The sequence below is a fragment of the Taeniopygia guttata genome, chromosome 19 (assembly GCF_048771995.1).
Source record: "Taeniopygia guttata chromosome 19, bTaeGut7.mat, whole genome shotgun sequence".
NCBI lineage: Eukaryota > Metazoa > Chordata > Aves > Passeriformes > Estrildidae > Taeniopygia > Taeniopygia guttata.
Window position 1 is genome coordinate 3,796,235 of NC_133044.1, and position 25,889 is coordinate 3,822,123.

The 25,889-nt window shown below is 42.0% G+C and overlaps 2 protein-coding genes across 8 annotated transcripts in view; both read right to left on the bottom strand.

Annotated features, from left to right (window-relative positions):
* Positions 1–551: 551 nt before the first annotated feature.
* Positions 552–11,730, bottom strand: NSRP1 (nuclear speckle splicing regulatory protein 1). The gene is made up of 7 exons (XM_002195427.7): positions 11,579–11,730; positions 10,345–10,432; positions 5,766–5,822; positions 5,469–5,600; positions 4,741–4,948; positions 4,043–4,151; positions 552–2,167 (listed from the first exon to the last, which is right to left on the bottom strand). Exons 1-7 carry the CDS (start codon positions 11,596–11,598, stop codon positions 1,141–1,143), a joined length of 1,641 nt encoding a protein of 546 aa, XP_002195463.6. The 5' UTR covers positions 11,599–11,730; the 3' UTR covers positions 552–1,140.
* An 827-nt stretch (positions 11,731–12,557) lies between these two features.
* The window catches only part of EFCAB5 (EF-hand calcium binding domain 5), a 35,892-nt gene continuing 22,560 nt past the window's right edge, over positions 12,558–25,889 (bottom strand). For 4 of the 7 annotated variants that reach the window (XM_072916712.1, XM_041719994.2, XM_032751852.3 and 1 more), the window contains 12 exons: positions 24,608–25,300; positions 23,291–23,502; positions 21,935–22,091; positions 19,605–19,894; positions 18,930–19,102; positions 17,973–18,201; positions 17,129–17,281; positions 15,882–15,979; positions 14,886–15,139; positions 14,330–14,559; positions 14,044–14,140; positions 12,558–12,748 (listed from right to left, as the gene is read on the bottom strand). In XM_072916712.1, coding sequence (XP_072772813.1) covers positions 12,594–12,748; positions 14,044–14,140; positions 14,330–14,559; positions 14,886–15,139; positions 15,882–15,979; positions 17,129–17,281; positions 17,973–18,201; positions 18,930–19,102; positions 19,605–19,894; positions 21,935–22,091; positions 23,291–23,502; positions 24,608–25,300 — 2,741 coding nt within the window. In that variant the 3' untranslated portion in view covers positions 12,558–12,593. Of the gene's footprint in view, positions 12,749–14,043; positions 14,141–14,329; positions 14,560–14,885; positions 15,140–15,881; positions 15,980–17,128; positions 17,282–17,972; positions 18,202–18,929; positions 19,103–19,604; positions 19,895–21,934; positions 22,092–23,290; positions 23,503–24,607; positions 25,301–25,889 lie in introns of those variants that run through there. The other 3 variants (XR_005982185.2, XR_012051437.1, XM_072916713.1) reach the window with 3 other exon arrangements.

Below are 25,889 nucleotides of genomic sequence, written 5' to 3' on the forward strand. Positions count from 1 at the left end.
CTTTCATTCCATTCCAACACAAGAACCAAAGCTCATTACAGTTGTTTACACAGAACAGCAAAACCAAACTGCTCCACACCAGAGCATGTGCTTAACTACTTGATTAGCTGACACATACAACTGATTCTAAGCCTTTATAAAGTGGCATCATTTGCATTTAATTTTACTCACACTTTGTTTCATAGCTCAGTCTGCTGAACAAATCATTAGGGAAACACCAATCTCAAAACCTTTTTTTTTAATACAGAAGTATGCCTCACTCTAGCATAAAAGTGATAAACTTACACCAAAACAAAAGTCAAAGAAACAATTATAAAAGTGTTGAAAATGTATTCTAAAAGCTATGACCCACTGTCAGACATCCTACTTACCTAGTAGGAAGATATTCTTATTCTTGAATATGAACCTCTGAATGGAAGGTTCGTATGACAAATCTAAAATATCACTTAACAAGTTGATACAACTGTAATACATGAAAACAGACTCATCTACCTTTTTCCATGCAAAAAAGATGCAGTAAAATAACCTACATATGAAAAAAGACCCACACATTTGATCCAATATGTATCTTACACTTTATTAGCTGTTTCTGTACATCAAGTCCCCAGACCAAAACCCACACATAATACAAAATTCATACCTCAATATGCATATATCTTACAAACTCCACTCTAAATACAGAAATCTCCTAGATCATTACTGAGGCTGGTTTTCTTGCTTGTCCACCCACTTTTACAGGTTTGCTTCCCATTTTTGAGAGCAGTAGTGGGCAACACATCCTCCTATGGGCTGAGAACACCTTTGTTTCACTGTTTTGGCTACTGAAAGGAGCAGGGGGATGCATTCTCACCTTACACTGTTTAACACTCCCAGGTCTGTCCAAAATCTTCATGTACCAAGGACATGGTACTGAAAAGCAGGGTGGACAATCAGCCACATTAACATTTTCATTTACAGACAAAGGGTGTGTGTCAAGAGACCCACTGACCCATTCCAAAAGTTGTTCTCTTAAGGGACACACAACTTCTCAAAGGAAAGCCATGAATAAATAGGTAGGATAACCTTTTCTGTACAAGGATCTGCACAGCAGTGGCCTTTCCTCTTGGCTGCCAGCCCAGTGGTTGTGCCCAGCCAGGGCCATCAATCCTCCTCCTTCTCAATGTAGGGTTTGCTGCTGACCCGGGCCATCTGCCGGGCCAGGTACCGGTCCCGTGCTGACATCACCGTCTCCTCGTTGCTCCTTTTGGCAAATTTGCTCAGGGTCTCAGGTGCTTTCTGTGCTTGTTCCTTCTCATCTTTCTCCCCTTCTTCTCCAGCTTTACGTTTCTGCTCAGACACTCCAGAGCTGGTGCTTCCCTTCTCATCCACCTCTCTGCCTTTTTCCTTTCTCTCTTTTCCCGGATCACTCTCCCCATCTTTTTCTGAAGATGTAGGAGTATTTTCTCTCCTCTCTCTGTATTTCTTTTCCTCACTGCCATATTTCTCTCTCCTCTCCTTTGCATGATCTTCCCTTTCTCTGTATTTCTCTCCCCTCTCCTTCTCTCTGTCGTTATATCTATCTTTATCGTTTCTTGTTCTTTCTTTCTCTCGTTCCTTCTCTGAGCCCTTCTCCTCTCTCTCCCTCGCCCTCCTCCATTCTCTGGCATGCCCCTCCCTATCTTTTCTTTCCTTCCCCCTTTGTTTATCGTCTTGATCTTCCCTCCTCCTGTAGTGATCTCTATTAGTGTGATCCCCATGCCTGTGTCGCTCTTCCCTTTCTCTCTGGTGATCCTTTTCATGGGTCCTACTTCTCTCATAATCCTTTTCCCTGTACTGTTCATCACTTCCCCTTCTGCTTGGCCTGCTCTCTCCCCTCTGATGACTTGTTTGGGCTTTGGTGCGTGGCTCTTCCTCCACACTGGATGAGCTTGGTGATCTGGAATGCCTCTGGCTTTTGTGATGTTTAACCTCCTCTTCACTGCTCACAGAATTCTCCCTTCTTTTCTTCTTTTTCAAATTTACTGTACTATGCTTGTGTCTCTTGTCATCATCACTGCTATCAGTTCCTAGGTCGGTATCAGCATCTGGATTATTTTCTTTCTTAGAGGGCTTCACTCTTTGTCTTTCCGACGGGCATTTGCTCCTTTCGTTGAGTTCATCCTGACTGTCAGGTTTTTCTTCCTTTATCCTACATTTTTTACATTAGAAAAGAAAAGGAACAGTAAAAAACCTGAAATCTTGGACTTTTCTACAAACTGACTTCTGGTCAGGACTTAGGCAAAAGATGCTGCTGAAAAGTCTAAGAAAGCAAATCTGTCTGTGACTCAGGTTCCAGGATTCTAGCACAAAGTATCAAGATCTGGCTCACTGGTGAATGTGAGCTAAGGGATTTATCTAAAAGAGTAGGGCTATGGTAAAGTATGTGCAGCCTCCATCTGAGGGAAAAACACTGATTTGTGTTCCTGTGTAAGCCTGCTGGCAAGTTACAGGTTTTCCCATGTGTTTGATCCTCTATTCACATCAAATAATTATCCAGAGAAAAAGCAGGTTGTGTGTTTTGTGGACAGAGAGAGAAACATGTTTTTTTTTGATCCAGTATTTCTGAAGATCTCACTTTTGGCTAGACAGAAATTAGTAACTTTTTACAGCTCAAATATTCTTACATGCAAAATGCTGACCCATGGTGGGGGTTATGCTTGGCCATTCTCTTCAGGCTGATGAGGAAATCCATGTTCACTCACACAAGCCACGTGTCTTCCATTTAATCACAGCTCCAGAACAGCCTGTGGGGCTCTCTCATGAGTCAGCACATCACCAGTGAGATTCGGTGTCTGCTGAATGCTTGAAGGCATGGACAGTCTATGAACCACGACTAAAAATTACACTGAAAAGTTTGGTGATTTACTGAGTAATCCATCTCAAAGGTGGGACTCACTTCAGGGACACTTCTGTGATCTAAAAATGGAGCTGTTTTCTCTCTGTATCCTCTTGTATCACCATGAATAAGAATAAAATTAAAAAATACACTTCAGCTTATTTGCAAGCCTTGCTGGAAACACCATCTACAGGACAATTTCTTTCCCCTGAATTAATTTTATGTGCCACTAAAGGAAATTTCCTTAATTTGCAAGATTAAAAAACCATAATTTCAAATGCTCTCTACACAGTACAAAATCACATCACCCTGAAGACTTCATGGAGAACTCCCTTACTTCAGGCAGCTGAGAAACTTCAGTGATCACTTTCTTCACTTGGGCTAAGAAGTTACTTTCTAACAATACAATCTCAGATCTAGACGATCTCTTGATGAAAGCTACATTTTATTTGTGCTAGCAAACACTTAACTAGTGACATCCATGCTTTAAACCTCTATCAAACGAGGTTTAACCTGACTTACTTGTCTCAAATTATCAACTGCTGCATACAAAAAATATCCCCTTCATCACATTTATCCACAGGGCAGAATGTTGCCATTTTAAATACCTAAATAACTCAGTCTCATCTCATTACTTTGCTTTGGAATGTTCACATATTCAGATTTCAAAATACTCCCACTGGATTTCCCATATATTTGATTCATTTCCTTTTACCACAATATCAACACTCAGTTTGGTTTTTATGAAACTAAATGTAGAGTAAGTACAAAGTGAAGAGACACATTCTTTACAGGATATTCATAGCATATTCATTTCCTATGACTTACTGCTATGCTTACTATTTTACTTCTTGTCTTCCTCATGATTCAAAATGTGTAACTTATACAGATTGCTAAATATTATGTGAACTAAAGAAAATGTAGGTTAGAATAATACCAAGCAGGATTACAATTATAACTGTCCTCTTGATACTTTTCAGACAGTGTCCCTGTCCTGCCTGTTTCATTTTTGTGTCACTGATGATCATTAGTTATTTACCAAGTAATTTAGTTAATCGGCTGTATAAAATTACCAGTTTATCTTACCACTGTTTTAGTGCTCTTTGTCTCATCTTCCAGTGAATACAAAACCACAAACAGCCAGATGCTGATTTTCATACCTGAAACCCTGTTGGAATCATATCCTACCTGGCTTCACGGAAGCTGCATTTAGGCATCTCTTCTTCCCCCACACGCTGGTTTAAAAGATGTCTGTAGAATCCACTGAGATCCCTCTGTTTGGTCACATCCAGGTATGCTGAGAGAAAGAAAGGGAGGTTGGATTTACTGTGCCACAAATACTCATCACACACAACTCACAACTGGTACACACCACCACAACTGTAATTTCCATCCTGGAGGTTTTCAGATCCAAAATGGAAAAAGCTCAGAGTAACCTGACCTGGCCTCCCAGCAGACCATGCTTGCAGCAGGCAGCTGGAACAGATGACTTTCAGAGGTTCACTCCAGCCCAATCTATCTATCTAATGATCCTACATCCTGTGCTTTACATCTACTCCTGATCCTGACCAGAATGTCTGAGGTAAGGACTGGAAATACCACTGCACTGCAGGCTTACGAGTCTTCCTTCAACAACTGACCCTCCCTCAAAAACTAAAGCACCAACCCAAGTAGTACTGACACACAAACAGAGGAGCTTCCTCTGTTCCATCTGTAACACGTGCAAAGGAAAGTAACAGACCAAGGTTCATCTGATTCAGGAGCTGCTGATCTGGTCCTGTTTGATTATTTCAAGCCTCACACAGACACCACCAGATGAATATATTGCAAATCATGTACAAGGCCCTACTTCTTTTTCAGGACAGTTATTTCACTAAGAATCTCACCCTCGAGAGCTGATTCTCTTCTTTCTCTCTCCTCCTCCTCAGCTCTTTCTTGTAGCTTCTTCTTATAAGCTGAAGTCACAAAAGCCTCTTTGTCTGCAAACTCTCCTCCTTCCATTTCACGCTCTTTCTGAATTTTTCTTTCCATTCGTCTTTCTTGTTCCTTCTTTCTAATCTCGGCTGCTTTGAGGATATTGTGGATGTATCTGGGCTGAGGTAGAAGGGAAAAAAGTTACCATGCTGAGAGGTAATTGTGGTGGCTGAGAAAACACAAATTGGGATTGATGGAGATGTTGAATTAAGTTGGTAATGGAAGAAAACTGTCAGGAGTTACTCTGATGTGTGCTCCAGCTGATTGACAGCTATCCAAAACAAACTGCCATTCCTTTCAGGCCCCTAACACACCATGTTTCCCAGTACCAAGAGAGGCTGCTGTACTCAATCAAAACTGTCACCCCATCTTTGTCTAGGAGGATTTTTATTCTAAATGAAAATAAATGGGTTTTTATTTTTCATCCCTCTGTCTTCCTAACTGTAACAGCCTTGCCCTTCTTTTAAAGAATGGGAGGCTTCCTTTCATCTCCAGAACCTGACAAGGGCCTTCAAATGAACTAGAATAAGTAACAACGAAAGTATCACTCCAGCAATGCTTTTTAGTTTACAAGTTAACCAGTCATGGCTACCCCAAGCAGACAGAGTTGAACAGACAGAATACATTCTCAGGTACTGACCTTTTTGTCATCATTTCCAGCTAACATTTTGGCACTGCTTTCTTTCTTCTTCTGCTGCATTTCATCGTAAATACTGTCATATTCATATACTGTAGCATCTTCTTCTAAAGCCTTCTGAATCTCCAGTTTAGTCTAAAACAAAAACAGGGAGGAGGAGAAGAAGAAAAGATATCAAAATGATAACAATGAAATCTTTACTATTTTCAAACATTTGATTCCTATATTATAATTTAAACAGATCTATAGTATAAACTTACCCATCAGAACATTGAGAGTAAATTAAAAATAGTCCCTTACCTGTTTCATTGCTTGCTTTTTCAATGCCTCTTTTTGAAGACTCTCCCCAACAGTTGGCTGTAGGAAGGATGCATTGCAGAAATGAAATTAATTACATTGACACAAATTCCCTTTCTATCATTCTAACAAACAACTATATAATAATCCAATTACACACAGGTGTGATTCAGAAAACACTGAATTCTTCCTATATTCACTAAGAAGCAGCTGTTTTCTATTACCCAGGTGCAGACAAGCAGGTAAGGAAGCAGCCCAGGCTTTAGGAAGCTGAGCCTAGCAGACATGAGCTGACTGTGGTATCAGCACCCTGCCTGCTGCAGCTTGCTGATTATCTGGACTAGAATTGGATACAGTCCCTTATTTATTTATGTAGCTTGGTAGGTTGGTTGGTTGGTTGACTGGGGGAAGTAGATAGTGGATTATTTAGTTTAAAACCTACAAGAATCCTGGCTTCATGCATCTCATGTTTACCTCTGCCTTCAACACTGAAGAACTCTTAAGTTCTGAAGACCTGATGTTTAGAAATAGTTTACAACACTGTACATAATTTTATGGCATACTCCTTTTGAAAAGGCTAGAAATGAGTCAGTATAAACCATAAACAGCCATTTTAAATTAGCACAGAAAACTTCAATTTCCTCCTGGCTCTTGAGAAAGATGGTCCTTTGACACACTGAGGGTCAGCATGAAGGTTTCCTCTGTGGGAAACTCTTACACTGGTTTAACAAAAAGGTACCTCAACAATGAAGAATCTCCCCTGCACTATTCCAGAAAGCAGGGGCTGAGTGAAAACCAAAACAGATTCTGCAGTTACATTTACAGAATAAGCTCTATTCCACCAAAATATTTGAAACTCTGCTTAGAATGTTTTCCTTGTCTGCCTACATGGAATAAATGCAAAGATTAAGTAAATACTAACATAATACATAATCCTCATTATTGGACATATGATGGTAAAGAAGTCCATCTGCCATTTCTCCAGACTGGCAGTAAGTTTACAGAAAACAAACACCTTCCCCAATGGTTTATGGTGGACAATTTCCTGTTGTGCTGTGAGCTCTGATAGATGAGAACTTCCCGTCCTTTTGTATTGTTTTACTTATCAACTGCCCATTTATTAAAGGCCCTATAAGCTCAGCAATCTGTCTCATACTTTTCCCCTCCCTCTAGTCAAGCTATTCTTCTGAAGCACAAAGCTTATAGTTCAATATTTTCTAAAAGGAGAAAATGTTTTAACCCTATCCTGTGAAAAGACATAGAATCCATGCAAATCAAGGAACTCTGAGAAATGAGGCTCTCCAGTCTACCACTGCTACCAGACCATGGAATACAGCTTGTACACAACTGAAAGGTTATTAAAAAAAAAGAAAAAAAAGCAATTAATTACTCCAATCTGCTAACATTTCTCATGGTTCACTCAATTTCTTAGCTCCTTCTCACTCTAAAATGAGCTACTTACACCCTCATGTACATGGATTTAGGAGTAAATCTTTATGGCCCATCCTCACAGAGAACTGTACAATGCAAGTACAACCTGCACATGAGACTCCATGGAGACTCTCTTTTTAACTCACATGGAGTTAAAAAACAAAAATCAGGCAACAGATTGCTCTCAATTTATCCACAATGAGTCATGGCTACTAGCAGAAGGTCAAGAGAATGAACATGAAAAACAAGTCATGTACACAGAGTTAGCTTTTCTCAGCACTCCATCCTAGTTTCCAGAAACCAGATCAAGGAACTTCCTGAACTAGAGGATACACCTGAACTATTGCTTGGCACCAAGAGCATCCCTTAATTTGACTAATCCAATTCTGAATTCATGTGTATTTCTGGCCATGCCACAGTATCCTGTGGCAAGGAGTTCCCCACCTTAATTACACAACTTCCTTTTGTTTAGATTAAACCAGTTACTTGGTAATTCCATAACACATACTGCTCATATTATAAGAAATGGCAACATCACCTTACTTCTCTGAATTATTCTTGATTTTACATACATCATGATTCTTTTCCACTTCTTCATTCTCAGAAAATTCTTTTCTAGGAGCCCCTTTCCTCTACCCAGTCTTACTTTGCATGGAAACTGTTGCAAAAACTCTGGTCAGCACCAGCATCAATTACTCAGCAAATCCTTTCAGTCAGACTTTTCCTTTGAAAAGTTGTGAAGAGAATGGAAGGATCCATGAGCAAAGCCAAACATCTGAGCCTACAAGAAGATAGAGTTTTCTGCTTATTTTCAGCTTCTGCCTGCTTAAACACTTCATTTATCTTTTAGGTGGTCACTGAAAAACCCACCAAATCCAGCTGATACATTCACAGAACTGTTCACACTGGCTCCACAACTTCCCTCCCAAATTTAGCATTTACTGAGGTCTATTTACAGGTTGTTTTTTTTTTTTTTTATCCTGTATTAACAAATCAGTTTCGAAAGCCTGGTACAGTACGGGAACATATATTGGGTAATACTGGTGCAATCACAAACCAGAAATTTTTTCTGCTGTACCACAGAGATAATTTCAACTAAACTCCAAAGGTAAAAAGGAACAATGAACATCACACAGACTGACAAGAACCTTTTCCCAGGCAACACTGTATTTCCAGAAAATTTTCATCCCAGATGCTCTGTTTCTTACGAACTAACACAAAGACCATCTTCAGCAACTAACAGCCATTAATGTACTTAATCACAAGGGAAAAAAAAAATCCAAATTCCTTTAGCAAGAGTAGAGGCAAAATCTGAGTGAAAAATGCATAGTAACGTTAAAAAAACAGGGAGCAAAAGTTTGGTATCTAATATATAATCATAGACAAGTCAGGTCTGCAGATTGCCCAGCACAAACTTTATTAGAGTTCAGTTAAAAATACATAATCTCCAGACATTTGAGATGTAGTTCTGACTGATAAGGTAGCAGACAGGAAATGAAACCCCTCCCAAATGCTGCCCCTTATCTTGAAAAGCTCTGAAATCATTACTGAACTAATAAAGTAATTCTGATTTAAAAAAAAAAAAACAATCTTCTTTGATAAAGGCAGTCATGAGATTATTACTTTTTGCTTGGTATGTACCATACTGATGAGTACAACAACTTTTAAGAGCTTTTATAACAGACTTTGACAGTGAATCTGTCAGCTTTTCTTAAAGGGAGGATACTTGAGATGTTCAGCTAAAAGCTGGCAGACAGCATCATATATTATTTTTACTAGAATTACTAACATTCATTCTTTTGTTTCAATGTTTAAGATACTAAGAGAAAATGAAGAAGTGAAAAAATACAAGACAGCCCCTAAGAAGGTTCCCAAACTTACCACACAACATTTAATGACAACAGATTAAATGAAGTTTATTCCTGGGATCTGGAAAATGTGGGGTCAGATCCTTAATGCAGAGATAGACACCAAATCCCATCTAAGAGGGAAAGTGCTCCATTACCATCTCCAGCAGCTGTATCTAAAGGAAAGCCTCTCTTTACAGCCACAGAGGAGGGATGCACCTCTGAGGATGACAGTTAAGTGAGGAAAGAGATGGGATTTAAAGCACATTTGTGTCCTGTTTCCTGTAAGCTGCACTGAGGCAGTTCCATGTTGAGGGTTGAGTGGACACCACTAAAAACATCCTCAGCCCTTTCATGCTCTGTAAAACAGGAGCTCACACACCTTCAACAGCAACAATCCGGATTTTCTAATGGAACCAGGTACACATGGGCTGGGAATTGCTAAATTCAGGCGTTCTGTGACATAAAATTTAACAACTGCTAGTTCATTAAAGTAAAAACAGATTTTAAAAGTAAATATTTGATGAGTCAGAAACTGACCAAAATTATTTCATGACTTATTAGCATTGTTTTTCTCGACCACACAAAAGAGCAAGCATGGACTGAAGCTCTAGGGAGAAAAGAACATATTTGTGGCCTGGGGTTCTGTAAGGGCTCCATATCCCAGCCTGTTCCCGGACACTTCCCGTGCCTCCAGCAGCACATCCAGGTGGGATTTACACAGCACACAGTGCCCTCTACTGGGGCAGGTACAGAGAGAGTATTTTGAACCTAATACTTCCAAAGAAATTAAAAATTAAGGATTATAGAAAAGAACACTCTCACACAAAATCATACATCTTCTCTTGCTGTAGAACCTCTGGGTTGTACAGCTTTGCTTTTGTTCCCAGTATGAACATCATAAAATCAATTACATCAAATTTGGGTGGAATGAGCTAAAGGATAAAACACACATAACTACCACACTTAGTATTTGAGTGAGAGTTGTTGATTACTACTGGTCTTTCTATTCACAGGCATTCACCAGTGACAGCCAACAAATCTCTTTACAAGCTACAGTTAACTCTGGCAAACAGGTTGTCACATGTGCTGAATTTCTGGAAGAGCTGACAGAAAGTAACAAAAAATCATCACTTCTGTGTAACGCGTACTAAAGAAAATACAGATCATATTTCACACCCAAATCCAAAATGATGACACATATTCTAATGACACTGCCAAAACTTGATGCAGCCATCAAGGGCTGGATACAAATAAATTTGCTGAATATAGGGCAAATTTCAGAAGAAAATTGTTGAACTGACCTCTTCATCTGATTCATCTGCAAACACCGAGAGCTTCTTTGAAACAAGATTTTTCTGTGCCAACTTTTTGGGCATAATAAGCCCATATCTAGAGAGGAAAAAAATTACCTTTAGCATCACTTAAAACATAGCACATTCCAAATAAAAATTCTGTCATTTACCATTTGAGAAGTAAAAAGTCAGAATCAACATAATGTATTGAAATTATATATGAGGAGCCTTTGCAGCAGAGCACCATGGCCAGCTTCTCCCAGAGCCACTGCTGTCTTTTGCTATGCAAAGTTTCTGGATGCAATGATTGTCCTAAATTAGGACACAAATCCCTCTTCAGAGTTTTCCATGTAGTTTTCTTTTCTCTCTCAGAGAAATACGATTTTTTTTTAAATGCCAACTGTTTAATCTGAAGGGATTTAGTCTTAGTCTATACCAAGCACTATTCCATGCCTATGTTTGCAGTGCTTTAATTTCATGTTTTGCTGGCAATGTAACCACAGGTGCTACGGCAAAGGACAAGTTTTACAGTCAGATTATGTCGCACTGAGACTAATTAACTACACACAAACAACTCTTGTTCTGACAAAGTCCATCTCCATGCTAAACCCACTTCCTTTCGGTGCTGAGCAACTTCTAAATCGGGGGTTTCTCGCCCACGTGCCTTTCCCTGAGTCTATCACTGAGTCAATAGCTTGTCTCAGGGTGTATGGCTGAACTGCCTGAACACCCCCTGTTCTGGGGTACCACACCATCCCACAGGGTTTATGGCTGAATCCCTGGAACACCCCCGCTCTGGGGTACCACACCATCCCACAGGGTTTATGGCTGAATTCCTGGAACACCATCCCTGTGGCCGCCGTTTGCCCCCGTGGGCCCTGAGCCCGCCCTCAGCTCCGTCCGACCCGGCCGCGCGGAGGCCGAGCAGGAGCCGCGGCTGCCGGTGGGAGGTGTGAGGGGACATTGAGGAGATTCTCCTCCCTAAGAGTGAAAAACACCCCTGGGCAACACCGCCGCACACTTAAGCGCCTGCCTGCTGTTTGAGTTCTGCTTGTTTTTTAATAAACACAGTTTTGAAGTCAGGCCAACACAGCGAGGCCGTGCGGCGGACATCTGGGACAAGCGAGCCCCTGGGCAGGAGTTTTCCGTCGCTCGCCGCTGCCCTCAGCGCCGGCCCCAAATCCCCCCGAGCGCTGCCCCCGGCCCGGCGGGGCCCGCCCGCCCCGGCCCTGCCGGCACTCACTGCTTGCCCAGCGCCGCCATCTTGTCCGGCCGCCTCCCCCGCGCAGCCGCTGCCGTTCCGCGGCCGCAGATTCCTCACGGCCGAGTCGTCCCCACGCAATTTTCACCGACTCTCATGGCACTGTGGCGCCGTCCCGATCTGAGGGGGAAGAGGAGATCGGGCGGAGGGGGCTGGAGGCGGCGGGGGATTTTTTTAACAGCTCGTTGTCGAGAGGCGAAAGTGCTGATGAGGGAGGGGAGATGGCGGGCGCTCCCTGAGGGCAGCGGCGGGAAAGGTCCCAGAGGAGGGAGAGCCCTGAGGGGAAAAGCCCCCGAGACGCTCCCGGGGCCGAGGCTGAGGAGCCACCTGGTACCTCCGCCCCATCACCGGCCTGTCTCTTGTTTCCCACTAAAACTGAAAGAGGCGTTTTAATTTCCCAAAATGTTATTAAAAAAGTGTTTCTGCCAAAAGGGACGTTATTGGAAAGATTAAATCTCACTGTAGACAGTGCAGTTACTGTAATCTCAAGCTTTATCCCAATAAAAAACCTTTTTGTGTTTTATTAATAGTGTTGGGCTTTTCTGCAACGTGTCCAGAAGAACGTTACAAAATGCTGATTAACAGCCTTTATTTAAAATTATTCCTAAAAGGTCTTTTAAGGATACAGAACCTTGAAAATTCATGCTGTATCATTTATGAGCCTTGTAACTTGGGAGCCATAAAGATGTCCCTGCCTCTCATTTTCCCACCAGAATTAATTTTAAAAACCTATAAAACTTTTATTAAGCCTTTAAAATTCGGTACCTATACTGGCAAAATTCTTCCCTTTAATGTTTCCATTGCTTGTTCTTGGTAATCCTTATCAGACTCCCTATCATCTTAACTAAAAATCCCTAATAGATGTAAGCCATCTTAACAACAAATTCTAGTGCCTGTGAATAAAAAATAGAAAATCAACAGTTCATTTAATAAAAGATGTGAAACACCAGAATCATGAGGGTTAGAGGAGAAATTAAGAGATTTTATTGGAGGCACACTAGAACTGGATGCCAAAAGGGGCTAAAGATGTTTTTTTTTTTCCAGTCTGTTGGCTTTTTGTGATCTCTGTGAGTGCCAGGCAGGTGTGAAGCCACTGGTACAGATATTGGGCTGGAGCAGAGTCCTGCTGCCACACTGCTGCTTGAGGGACACCTGGAACAAAAAAAAAAAAAAAAACCAGCTGAAAATACGGCAGGGAAAGTCAAAACCATGAGCAGTGTTGCCATAAGAACAGAAGATCATCCCCTCAGCAGAGTTTACCCTGAATCCAGTAATTCTAGGAAGGGTGATGGTTTGAAAAGCACAAAGCTATATTGTGACAGTGACCTGTCAGGTGCTGACTTTCCACTATAATTTATCTTATTTTGTGGTGGGTGGACTGTTGTACAAAGTGCTCTGCTATATTTTAATGCTAAACCAGCACTTCTATTTGGAACGTATGGACATTACCTGAAGTTCTTTTTAAAGGAATTCCCATAACTGTGAGTTATACCCGCATTCACACCCCTGATGTGACACTGCTTCCTCAGAATAGGTTCCATCCTGGGAAAACAACCTCTTCTAGCACATCTGCAGTTTCTAAAGCTACATTCTTTAATCTAATTACATCAGTATCCCTAACTGTTGGAAAACTGGATGCTCTAGGCCTGTTTTGTTCTTTCCAGTGAATTATTTTAATATATATGAGGAGAACACATAAAAAGGAACTATCACTGCCTCAAGTGTTTTCTCTTTATCAGCAAGCAGGGTACTGTTGATAAATATCCCCAGCTAAAGTAATAACTCTTGTCCATGTTTGGCTTTTAACAGGCCTCTCAGACTGGTATTAGATCATGAAGAGAGAGATCTCAACAAGAGCAAGTAATTTCTCTTACAAAGATATTGCAAATAATAATAACAGCCTCTTGACTGCTGTGGCACCACAAAAAACTCATGGACAGACTGACAAAGAGCTCCCGTCTATGGCCCGTGAGCACACTGAGCACTTGGCAGATGGTGTTTATGAAGAGGAGGGCTCACACTGTGTGTTCCTGTTTGGAGATGGGTCAGTCCCAGGGCAGGGCACAGGGGTCTGAAGCAGACTTGCTTGCCAAAAGAATCATCATTCTTCATATGCCTTTACATATTACTTGCCAAAAGAACCCTTATTCTTCATGCTTATCGGGAGGTTTACAATGAGATCACTTGTTCTGGAAGGTTTCAAAGCTGATCTGCTCCCCCTTTCCTGAAGGTAGTGAATTCTGAGTCTAAATTTAACAGGTTCATTTCTATTGATCAAAAAAGATTGCTGATATTTAGGACCCATTATCTGTTGTTTAATCTAATGTGAAATCAAAGTTAATTTCTGAAGTAAGGCCTGTAAAAAGCACGCAGCTGAACATTGCCATTGACACAGTTTTGTTGTTGAACCATGCCTGGTAACCTCCCAGTGAGTTTATGATATTTACCAGTGATGAGGTCCAGCAGCAGCTCTGCTTGAACTTGCACAGATGAAGCAGTTGGATCAAAGCAATAAATCTCCTGAATCAATTGGTCATCAAGTTTCTGCAATGCAGGGAACAAAAAGATTAGGGTGTTTGTGAAAATCTTACAGAATTAAAGATAGATGAGAAACATATAGGAAATCTATAGGTAATGAATTATTTCACTGCCATTACTCCCTTGGCTGATTCCACTGTGTCGTTTTAGAGGAGGAAGAATAGAAAACAAACACTTAACAATTTGAATTCTCACCAGTTTACACTGACTCCAGCTCTCAGTCTCCTCTGAGCCCTTCCAGTCTGGATGCAAAAGCAGCAGCACAGCCTTAACTACATCGTGTACCAGAGCTGGGGGTTCTGCACAGCTCTTTATTCTAGCAAAGCTCTCAGCACCGAGTTTCAGGACACACTCACGCAGCTCCTGCAGCATGAACCGGTGGAACAGAATCCATGCGTGCCTCATATTTGTCACACGTTCTGCCTCTGCAATCAAAACCACACCTCTCAAGAAGCTGCTCAGAAACATCTGCTACTCAGGACTTACATTACTGACTAACAGTCTTTGTGCTAGATCCCTGAGGGCAACAAGGTGTCTGCTTCACACCTTTGATTTCAGCAGCATGTACCCTGTGAACCAGAGTCAAAATCTGCCCATTCTGTTTAACTGCACTCTGCTAAGCTCTGAGACTTGCTCGGGAGTAGTTTATATATACCAAGGATTTGTATTTGTCTTTCCATACTTGTAGGAATGATACTTTTAATATAGTTTTTCACCCCAAAAAACTATCTCACGTCTGTATGCACAATACCCAGCACTTTTGTCGGTTCTCTTTCCTCTAGAAACCTCTGCAGGATCTCTGAGCAGGCAGCTTGGGCCATCTTTAGCATTTTCTGCAGGTCTTTCTGTTCCTCAGGTGGTAATTTCTTGTGCTGTCCGATACTGATATCAAATATGCCGAGAGTTTGTCTTGATAGGTCATGGAGAGGTACTGCAATATGGTGTTCTCCATAAATAGAAGTGAGAGTGACCTCTGAACTGTCTGTGCACTTGAACAGGTAATCTCTGAAATGAAATGTGCTAGGGTTTTCAATCCGGGTTTGTTTTGGTGATTTACTTAGCATATTTAAGGTGCCATTCATCTCTTGTTAAAATAAAAATATTACATTACTAAATCATAGTTTGTTTCCTTGAACTGAAGTTTGCAAAACTCTAATACCATTCATGGCATATACACAAAGGAAAAAATAGCATTAGGACATGATATTGCTTAGTCAAGGTGATTGCTGAAAATCATGAGAATTTAACAAATCTTGCTTTAAAAGCAGTTTGCTGTTTCTAACTGCATTGACTTTTGTCCTAGACAGTTTTATAAAAAGTAAAAACAGCTGCTGGAATAAGCAACGTTGACAACAAGGATGATATGCTTAAGGACAAGTCTGTAAGGATCTTGGCAGTGGAAGGAAGCAGAGAATTGAAGGAAATGAGACTAATATGGCCAGGAAAAAATACAGATTATTCTAAAGAGCAAAATGGTTCTGTGTAGGCTGCAATCCTGCAAACCTTGGCAGCTCAGCTGGTAAGCATTAAGTCAGAAGTTTTTGCAGCCTAAAGTCAAAGAGAAAACACTTCTCAGCCCTTCACAGTTCAGTGCCCTGTGTATGCACAGAAGCCTTGATAGTGAGAGAGCTGCAGCCAGACACTCCCAGGGCTGCTCTGCCAGGGGTTTCATGTAATGTGGATCATCCTGATGCAGGTTGAGTCAGGAGCAGAGGGGACCAGTCCCATTGCAGGTGCTGGAGCCTACCTGAGGAGGTTTTCCTCTCTGAGGAGAACAACAGGAGACCTGTGGATTTCCTTTTGTCCTGTGTTATCTGTAGTGATCACCTTGCAGAGAACATAGTTCTGCCAGAGAGAAAAGAAAGGTTTAGCTGCATCCAAGAAAGAAACAGATATTTTAAAGCTTGGAGAGGGAGGAAATGGTTTCTTATAGGAAACTCCCATGTACATTCAAGAGCAATGGGATTGTTTAAAGACATCTCCCAACACTGCTTGGTTTTATTCCCAGAGATGGGTGAAGAATGTGCCCTGGACCTCCCTCAGCCAGACTATTTAATCCACCCCAGGCTCTACACTGAGGAACACCCACAGGCATAGAGGTTTCTATCCTTTTTCCCATCCTCTTGCAGTCCTTTCTCATGTCATGTTTGTGTCAGTGTGTCTTGACACATGGAAAGCACAGAGGGGAGTGACTGACCTGGCTATCAGCAGCTAACAAGGGAACAGTGCTGAGCCTGGAATGACAACAGAACACTGCCAACATAAACCATGCTTATCAGAGGAAGCAGCTGAATTATGACTGCAGCAGATGTCATACAGACTTTGGGATGACACGGGATCAGTCCTAAATATTGCATATAGTTTTTGTCTTCTCAACTCACTAGTACACGAAGTGACAAGTTTCCCAGGGTCCAAGTGCCTGCTGCACAACTGGAAATGATCTGCATGGAGCAGGACTGCCTTTACAAGCTGGCCACTTGTGAACCAGTCACTTCCTGAGCTGTATTTACATCTTGGCTGCTGACATAAGTTCAGAACAAAGAGCTAATATATTAACTGTAACATTATCTTATTAAATACCATAATTTTGACATGCAGAGGATCTCCAAAGAGAAGCATTTCCCTTAGTGGAAGTCCCAGATAGCAAAACTATGGATGGATAAATGATGGGATGGATGGGTATGGGGTTCTGCTCTATTGGTTGCAGCAGTGAGCACTGAAGTAGGAGAATACTCCCTTTTCATATGGAGAAAGGATTATGCTAGCAGTGCTCTTGAATTCTTTTACATGGGAGGATGAAAAAACTGAAGAGGGGTCTCCTTTACAGAGGGAATCTTGCCTCTCTACCTTTTGTTGCAGCAGGCACAAGAATCTTGTGCAGGCTTCAGCTTTAATGATAAAACCACTGGAAAAACACAGGCAGCTGGAGATGGCACCTCCTCTTTAAATCAGCCTTTCAGCCCCTGATGATTACAGACCTTTTCTCTGCACTACCTTGTCTTTGCCAGGTGCCACCAGATAGGTTGTGACAGTGTGGATGCTGGGTGTCCTGGGATACAACCAGTCCAGAGCAGTGACAGCCACCTGTAGGACATTTTCCCGCATGCAGATTTGGTGGTAGGCTTTGCTGAATGCATGACAAACTCCCTGTGAAAGCAGAATCCTCCAAGTGAGCCAGACAATTTCACACAGTTTTGGAGAAAAAAGCTGGGGAAATGTTCGTGTTGTAACAAATTGCTTTAATCAGAATTTGTAAAGCGGAAAAGTGGCTGTGAAATGTCCCTTATCAAATAATGCCCTGAAGTACTCAGTATCCGGTCACGGCCAAGTCCTTAAACAGACAGAGCTGATTTTTAGTGGAAATAGCCACATGGACCGGTAAGGCTGGCTTGCTGCGCTCCCTGCTGCCCACATTATGCAACCACAGTGAGGCTGATCGCAAAGAGCGTCCCAAAAAAATCCGGACAGCTGTCACTTTTAATTACTCCACCTTGTAAAAAAGTACAGTTTCTTATAGAAATGAACAGAAATATGAGATTGAAAGCTTCAGGAAATAAAAGCTGCTATCTTTGGACTTTGCACAAAAGGTCAATTAACATCCTAGTCAGGAGAAGATTAAATAAATTATTGATGAAGTGATACCTCATAATAAATTTCAGATACCAATCAGCAGGATATTGATAAGGTGCTCTCCTCACACCACTTTCACCATATACTGCAGAAGGGGACCCACAGGTACTTTTTTAGTTGCACATCTTACATTTACTCAGAACAAACTTGTAAAATTCACAAGTTTTTTGGCAGCTGAAGTAACAAACTACTTTCTGATGGTGCCCACCTCGTAGAAAGTGATCTCATGTGTTAGGAAGATGGATTTATGACTCTGGTCCCGAAGAGTGTCAAGTCCTAGAATGCCAAAAACTCTCCAATGAGCATCATACAGGGGCAGCACCAGAAGTGAACCTTTCTTCTCCTCCACAGGGTCGTCAGAATTCCAGAAGTGAATGTTTCCATGGTGCTGAACTCTTGGAACATAGATTGGCTTTCCCTGGTCAATGGCTGCAAAGCTGAAATATAAATTTATGATGAGTTTTGTCAGGAGGAGTAAAAAACCTTTAGCAAACAGTAAATATTGCAGCTTTGGTCTCTTCCTGTTTTTTGGCATCAGAGAATGAAGGTGTGAGCTCCATACCCTGACCACACTCAGCAATACCACATTTCCCACTTGCATCCCAAAGGCAGTGGTAATACAGAGGCACTTTTCATCCTTAGGATATTTTAAAACATCAGCTAATGAATGGAATGAAAAGGATTACAGAAGCAAGCAGCAGTTACATTTACTAGGTTAGAGGCAGCAATGTTTAAAGAGACAAATATGTCTGGCTTTTGGAAATGACAAGTGAAGAAGCATGAAAGCTGTTTATAGCATAAACACTAGGGAAGGAAAGGCATTGTTCTCAAAAATATCCTGTGGATGTAAACTGGCATAAGGGAATTAATTTTTAAAGAAGGAAATGTAGGCCCAGTGCCACAGACATTTGCTAAAGGATGAGATTTATTAGACTGTGAGCTAATCTCCCCAAGGAAAGGAGTGAAATCCCAAACAGAGCAGTTCTAAACAGACCATGCAGAGTATAAGGACATGTATAGGATATTGGATCATCCCACAACAGTCTCTTGGGAGATTTCCTCTCTGGACTACCATCAAACTCAGTTTCCAGAGCATCCCAAACACTGCCCCATACATTCCAAGCAGTTTAGAGGAAAAGGAACAGGTATTTGCAGCTTTTCTTACCTGACCCCTTTCATGTCTCTGTGCAGTACTCGGTTTAGGAGGTAGGGAGCATCGTCTGGGGTACAGGCCATGTAGCGCAGGAGGACCTGGCCCTGCTCTGGGGAGAGCTGGTTCTCTTCCAGAAGGGCAATATATGCGCTGATCCTCTTGTTATTCCCATGGGCTTCCATGTCCTAGCAACCAAATGTTCCCCATCACAGTCTGTACATTAGCCACTGGCACTTAATTAATGGACTTAGCACTTGTTTAATTTGTGCTGAGATGCTGCTCTGGGTCACCGAGTTGGTGTGTCACCAACCCCATGACGTGGCTGTGTCTCTGCCCAGTGCACTCTGCGACAAGCACAAACACTTGGTATTTTGATTGGCAAGTGAAACTGACTTTCTTTTTCCTGTTGCTAATGGGGAGGAATAAATAGAAAAATAATCCCTAACTATAATCTGTGCCTAAGAAAAAGTCCTATGGATTTCTTCTAGAATAAGAGATTCCTTTAAGAAAAACAAACAAACAAACAAATTAACCATCTTTGTCCCAAACCGACTCTGGTGTGTTTCATTTCAGAAGCTCCAAAACTACAACTATGGATCTCCAGATCTGCCCTGAGTCAGCTCTTCCATAAGTGAGGCAAAATTATCCCTGAGATGCCTTTGGTACTGGCAGAGCAAAGATGCCTACCTGAGACAGGGCCTTGATCACTTCTTTGTACACTGGTTCCATGCTTATTCCGCTGGTCTCAGCTGCTTTCTGGATATCCTGCAGCCATTTCCTCCTGGTTGAGCTTTGCAAGCTCTTGGTGTGACTTTTTTCCACACTTGTGGTTAGGAATCTCACCAAGTTATCAATAGTTTCATCCTCATTGCCAGTGAAGTTGGAAGCAATTAACTCAAGGAAAATCTGGAATGCCTTTGGGGATAGCTTCCCCACTTTGCTGAGCTGTGGGTATCGGGAGCAAAGCTGTTCCTTTGCTAGTAGGAAAAAAAAATAGAAAATAAGACAGGGAAAATTTAGTTGATTAATCAGTTTTGCAAAATACAAAACAAGACCTAAACAGGCTTTGGGTGGAGTCCATCCAGCCCATCCTTCTAGGTTGCTTTCAGCTGTCTCCTAGATGGAAGTGGTCACACTGGCAGGTAATCTCCAGTTTGCAGACTGTACACATCCTTTTACTAGATGCCTGCTTCCCTCCTATGAGAAGGAGCCCGGCGCAGCCCTGGTTTCTCTCCTGGTGCTGCTTGACCCCGCAGCCGGTCTGGCAGAGCTGTCCCAGCGCGGCACAAGCTCTGCGCTCACGGGGGTGCTCTTGCACAGCCTGAGCAATGTGCAGGCGCTGCCTGGCTCCGGAGCCTGGGGTTCAGTCTCTGTGACTGATGCTTCCATCATTCTTTCTGCATCCTGTTTTCAAATTCCGTTGGGCCCGAAGATGTCCCTGCTCACGGCAGGGTGTTGGACTAGATGATCTTTACAGGTTCCTTCCAATCCAAACCATTTTATCATCATTATCACAGATATTAGCTGAAGAAGTAGCAAGTGCTAACGTGGCCTCAATCATGGTGGGGCCATGATGCTTAATGCTGTCTTATCCAGACCCTAATCTAAGGAACAGTCAGTATTCTAATTTAATTTGTGATTTTCTGTCAGAACTAGGATGGAGAATATTTTTTATTATATAAAATATTTGGATTTTTACCTCCACTTTCTCCTTACTTTGAAGAAAGGGATGCAGAAAAAAATACACAGGAAGTTGAATGTGTTATGATCACTTCCTTCACTACTGAGCCACAGCATAATGAATTATTTTCCCCTTTATAGCTAATGTTACACTTTTCACTTGCAAGGACAATTAAAAAATTGTACTCACTTTTTACTCTGTGTTTCATCCAGGAGAAGTCCAATGTCTGTGAACCCTTCCCCCAAACCTGCTTGTCCTACGTCCTTGAGAGATTAGGTTGAGGCTGCTAGAAATAATTCATATTGCTGGTAGGTGGTATTGATTTTGCTATGCTCTCTTTCTAAAATTTATTTGTCCTTTAGTTTATGAGCCCTTCATGGAAGGGACTGTGTCCTTCCATATTTCCATGGTATGTTCTGGCATGCTTTGAATACAAGAGAGCAGTGAACTGCCAGTTTCTCCTGGCTGGACATCCTGGAGATTATTAACAGTGACATAGTGGTGTGCTCCCCACCCCACCACCTGCCTTCATGAGCTAAAGGATAAAGAGATTTTGGTGGTTGCCAAAGTGAGCCATTTTTAGTGATTTGCAGCAGAAGAAACAGCATGAAGATGAGCATGGAGATGAAAAAACCAGTCTCTTCCACCCAACCATACATGGAGACATGTTCTTAATTGCTAATACAGTGTTTCAGAGCACCTTATGCCCACAAGGCTGCCAGACAGCAGGTTCAGGTGAACCTGCAGCACTTTTGCTAGACTAAAGTCTTTCTATCAAGGACCAAATTTGCTAAGTTTATGCAGTGAAATAACCAACAGAGAAGTGATACTCAAAGCTGCTCTGTAATTCATAAGAGCTGTGTGACAGTGTGGATAACTACAGGCAATTTGAGATCTATAAGGAAAGCTGTTCTTTCCTGTGAGGTACATTCCTGCTGGAAGCACTGCAAAATGTATCTATTAAAAATAGCTGGATAACACAGATGGACTGGACTAAAAGTGCAAACATGTCCTCAGGCTTTATGTGTGCTTTTTCACTGCCATATCACATGTATACATTTCATATTACAGCTGAAATAAATTTTCAACTCATCCCAGTGTCATTAAAACATTGAGCTACTTCTCTACCTGGGAATCTTGCACAGGAGGAGGGGATGGAGCAATGCATTAACAAATAGGTCTGGGTAACAGTTCCTTTCCATTTTACACCTCACACTGTGAATGCTTATGACTGCTTGCAAAACCAAACTGGTGCTTGCAACAGCCTCATTAGCTCTGTCACTGAATGGTTGAAGGCCTCCTGTGTTGTCCTCCCAGAGTAGAGATTTTTCCTTACCCTCCATCAAGGCCTCTTTTCCCATGCATTCCTTGAATGTGCTCAGAACAGCAATCACCTCTTCCAGGTCCAGAGACCCACATGCTTTGCTGTCCCACTTTTCAAAAAGTGCCTCCAAAAGCTGCTTCCTTTGGGCGACCTGAGACATGCGGTGAACCTGCAACAGAGGAACAGCTGGTGTTTGGTAACTCTTGGACACTGATGCTGGACACTTCACAAATGGGGACACTACACAAGTGTGGACACACTCTGCAAGTGGTTGTGCCAATCACATCATTCCTAAGGGCCAGGCCAAATCTGTACATACATGGCTTGGACCTAGAGGTGAATCGTTAAACCTGGGAGATAACTTAGAAACACTAAACACAGGTGACAGTTCAGTTTACTAGCAGGACCAGCACTGCAGACTTATTTCACAGTGAACAAATGAAGCCTGTGCTGGATTTAAGGTGATGTCAGCTCAGGTGCAAGTGCAAGTTTCGGGACCTAACCACAGCCTTGTCAGTGACACTCCAAGATGGGACAGTTCATATTTCTGTACACTGTTATTTTGCTGGTGCTGCCCTGAAGTGTGTGGGCTCCAAGTAAATACATGTTACCACTTGTCCTCTAAACCCAGCACAGAGGGATAACTGGCTGGAGTGGAATTCACTCAAAGGCCAAACTACTGGCAGTGTGTGCTGTGTTCAGTGAGGACTATGGAGCCGTCAGATCCAATATCTCATTCAAATTAGGTCAGCAGCACAGAGGGAAACCAGAAGAAGGTCTGAGGAAAACACAGCTAGAGAAATGTATCACAAAAGAGACCTGTAGTGATATGAGGCATACTGATGCTGGCCATGAGGAAGGAGAATATTTTTTTTCGACACATGGCAAGAGCACCTTGTAACTTAAAACTAAATAAGCGTGTGCACATTCACATCCAGCCAAGTACATAGCAAAACCAAACACACTTGTTTTAAAACCCTCCCCAAACATCCACAACCTCCTATGTACATACCAGTGCAGTAGGTCAGAGATCAGGTTCTTGGCTATTATAAAGGTGAATAAGCAGAATGGAATGTTTTGGGCTCTTTCACAATTAACTATAACTATTGTCTAACTGAGTCCGGCTCTAGGATAGACAGACAACTCTAACAGAATGAGTCTGTCATCACTTCCAGAGCTGAGGGCTAGGGAGGGAGCATCTGTATGAAAACAAAGGGGTAAAAGGTCTCCTGAAGGAAAAGGGGATGCAAGGCTGCAATTCAAAGAGCTCTGCCAGCATCAGATTAACAGCTGACTTTGCAAAGTGTTTGTGGGCATTTGCTTGGTTTTTGTTTGGACATGGGATCAGCAAAACTTATCAATATTTACTTTTTCTCGTTGTTTCATTTTTTCCTCTTCTGTCTGTTTGTATTCTCCTTTGATAAATGCAGTAAGCCTCTTCACAGTAGGCAGAGAAATGTCTTCACCAACAAAATTGTCCATGAGCTGTACAAACTGTGGCAGGGTGAGGCAGCTCGCAGCAAAGCTCTTAGTACAGGAATCCTGACAGCTCTGAATCTCTGCCACGCTGGGACCTGAGTCTGAAAGACAGAAAGCACAGTGTGTCACAGGAAGCCAAATGCTGCCCTAAAGCCAACCACGTGGCAGCTATCAACACAGCCCTCAATCCTGCACTTCCTATCCAGGGAAATTACGGCTGAATGCAGACTGACTCCATGCTGAGCAAAGGCCTTAATCTGCTTATACTCTTCTAATAGCAGCTCTGCAGATCCAGTCTGGCATGGATGCCATCCTACAGCCAGGTCAAACCCTGACTACAGGTGAGCTGGAATTGCTCTTACTCAGCAGGGGGCTGTCTGAGACAAAGACCTCATGGAGAGACTGCTGTCCCAGACAAACAGGATGCACATCCAAGGACTGACTGAAGGACAGGGTAGTGCTGTGCACTGGAAGTTACCACAGAAAGCTGTAGGTACCAGGGGCTGTACCATCAGCTTTACATAATGAACCTGTCACTGGATTGTTCAGACAATGCAGACCCAGTTCTTGCAGTGTTCTAAACCATGAGACACAAGAGTGTTCACAGAGTGCTAGCAAGGAGGTTGGCCTTTCTAGGATGTTTAAGAAAATACCTCTTTGAAAGACAGTTGTCTGATCACAGCCTTCCTGGAACAAAGGCCTTTGTAGACAATGAATTAGGATCATCCTTTGGAAACACAGTGAGACATTAAAATAAAAGGTTCCTGCTAGATGATCTCATAGCACATCTCCCTATAGGCAGTCACAGTCTAGAAGTTATTTAAGTAATTTCTAGATTTAATGTGCTCAGGTTCCTGTCTTGCTATGGTAATATTATAGGGTGAAACAGAACATAAAGTTTCTCCTTATTATAAAAATGCTGCTGCTTCACAAAATCCCTGCTTGAATCAAAGTGTCTGCTCAGGGCCTTGAATACAGATCACCAGCAAAGTGACTCACCTGCCATCCTGTGAGAGGAATAAGCTCTGAAATCTTTGCAGGAAACACCATGCTGAGAAGATAGCAAAGCTTATGGTCTTCTCTACTCAGAAATCACTTGCATGGTTTTGAAATGGATTTAAAACACCCTGTAGTTAAACCAATCCAAATATATACATTGATAATTATTAAGGTCTATCAGGAAAAAAAAAAACCAAAACACTTTACCTTTACCCTGGTCATGCAGAAGGTTCTCATCCTGCAGTCTTGTCTCTGAGCTTGTCTGTTGGTCAGACTGGCTCTCGTTGCTTGCAGAGGTTTCTTTCACAGCCTCTGCAGCTGGAGCGTCCTGCTGGGAATCAGTGACATCCGTGTGTGTCACATCTCCGTCTCCTGAGGCTGTGCTTGTAGCTTCAGGTGCTGTCTCTGTAACTCCACTGTCCTCCAGACTAACTTGCTCTTCTGATCCAGGTTCTCTGACTGAGGTATGATCTCCTTCTGGTTTTGTTTCTGTCTCAGGCTCGCTGCCCAGAGTGGAGTCCTCTGGTTTTCCAGATCCAGGTTCTTCATCCAAATCAGTAGCTTCAAGGCCAGTGCTTTCCACTGCTGACACGGCATCCTCACCTTCCTTGCTCACTTCAGAAGCACTTGGCTCTGCCTCTTCAGTTTCCTCCTTGGAAATTCCTCCAGTCTCAGCTTCACTCATGCCCATTTCTTCAACAACTCCTTCTGTAGCACTGGTACTCATTCTGTCAGTCTCTTCCCTATCATCATCTACAGGTTCATTTCCTAAAACCTCTCCCTCAGAAATTTCTGTTTGAGACAAGACCAAATTTTCACTGAGTTCCTCACAAACTTCCTGGTCACCAAGACTTCCCCAGAAATCCATAAGATGAATATCTTCCAGCTCAATTATTGGCCCTAAAACAGAAAAATATGTGTAAACTGATAGTGTTCCCTGGTTTTATGTTTTCTAGTGTTGCATAAGAAAATTCAAAGAAAAAAGGTAATGCCAAGTAAATACAAACTACCAGAAGGTATCTTTTACAAAGAGACATCTCAAGAACACAAAGCTTCAGAATAATGTCTTTGCCTGCAGAGATCTGCTCTTCTGGCTATGTATTACACCACTTCTCCTTTGAAATAAATATTTCATCATCCTCTACACTAAGAAGGAGAGATGTAATTCACCTTGCATTTGATCTCAGCAATTAATTAATGTCCAATATCTTTAAAATATTTTACTTTCATGCAGATGATTCCCTCCATTTTTTCTTTTTCTTTCTGGAGGTATTTTAGTGCAAACACAAAAGTAACTTCTAATATTACCCAGTAAGAAAGAACAATCATTTCAGAAAGAGTCTTTCTTTAGTTCTGTTTCCCAAAAGGTACTTCAGAATTTTGTAGTAAGGAAAACTTTTGGATGTTAAGCATTTCTGAACATTGCATCACAGATTGCCAAACATGCTTGCAAATTTTGGTGTATAGACCACAGCAGTCACTTGGGTCC

Bases quoted from the DNA above. Each gene is read 5' to 3' on its own strand.
- NSRP1 (XM_002195427.7), bottom strand. From the start codon at position 11,598: ATGGCGGCGCTGGGCAAGCA. The intron at 5,601-5,765 runs GTAAGGGACTAT...TTTTTGTTTTAG, and splicing joins AAAAGCAAGCAATGAAACAG to ACTAAACTGGAGATTCAGAA. The intron at 2,168-4,042 runs GTAGGATATGAT...TAAAAAATGTAG, and splicing joins TGCAGCTTCCGTGAAGCCAG to GATAAAGGAAGAAAAACCTG.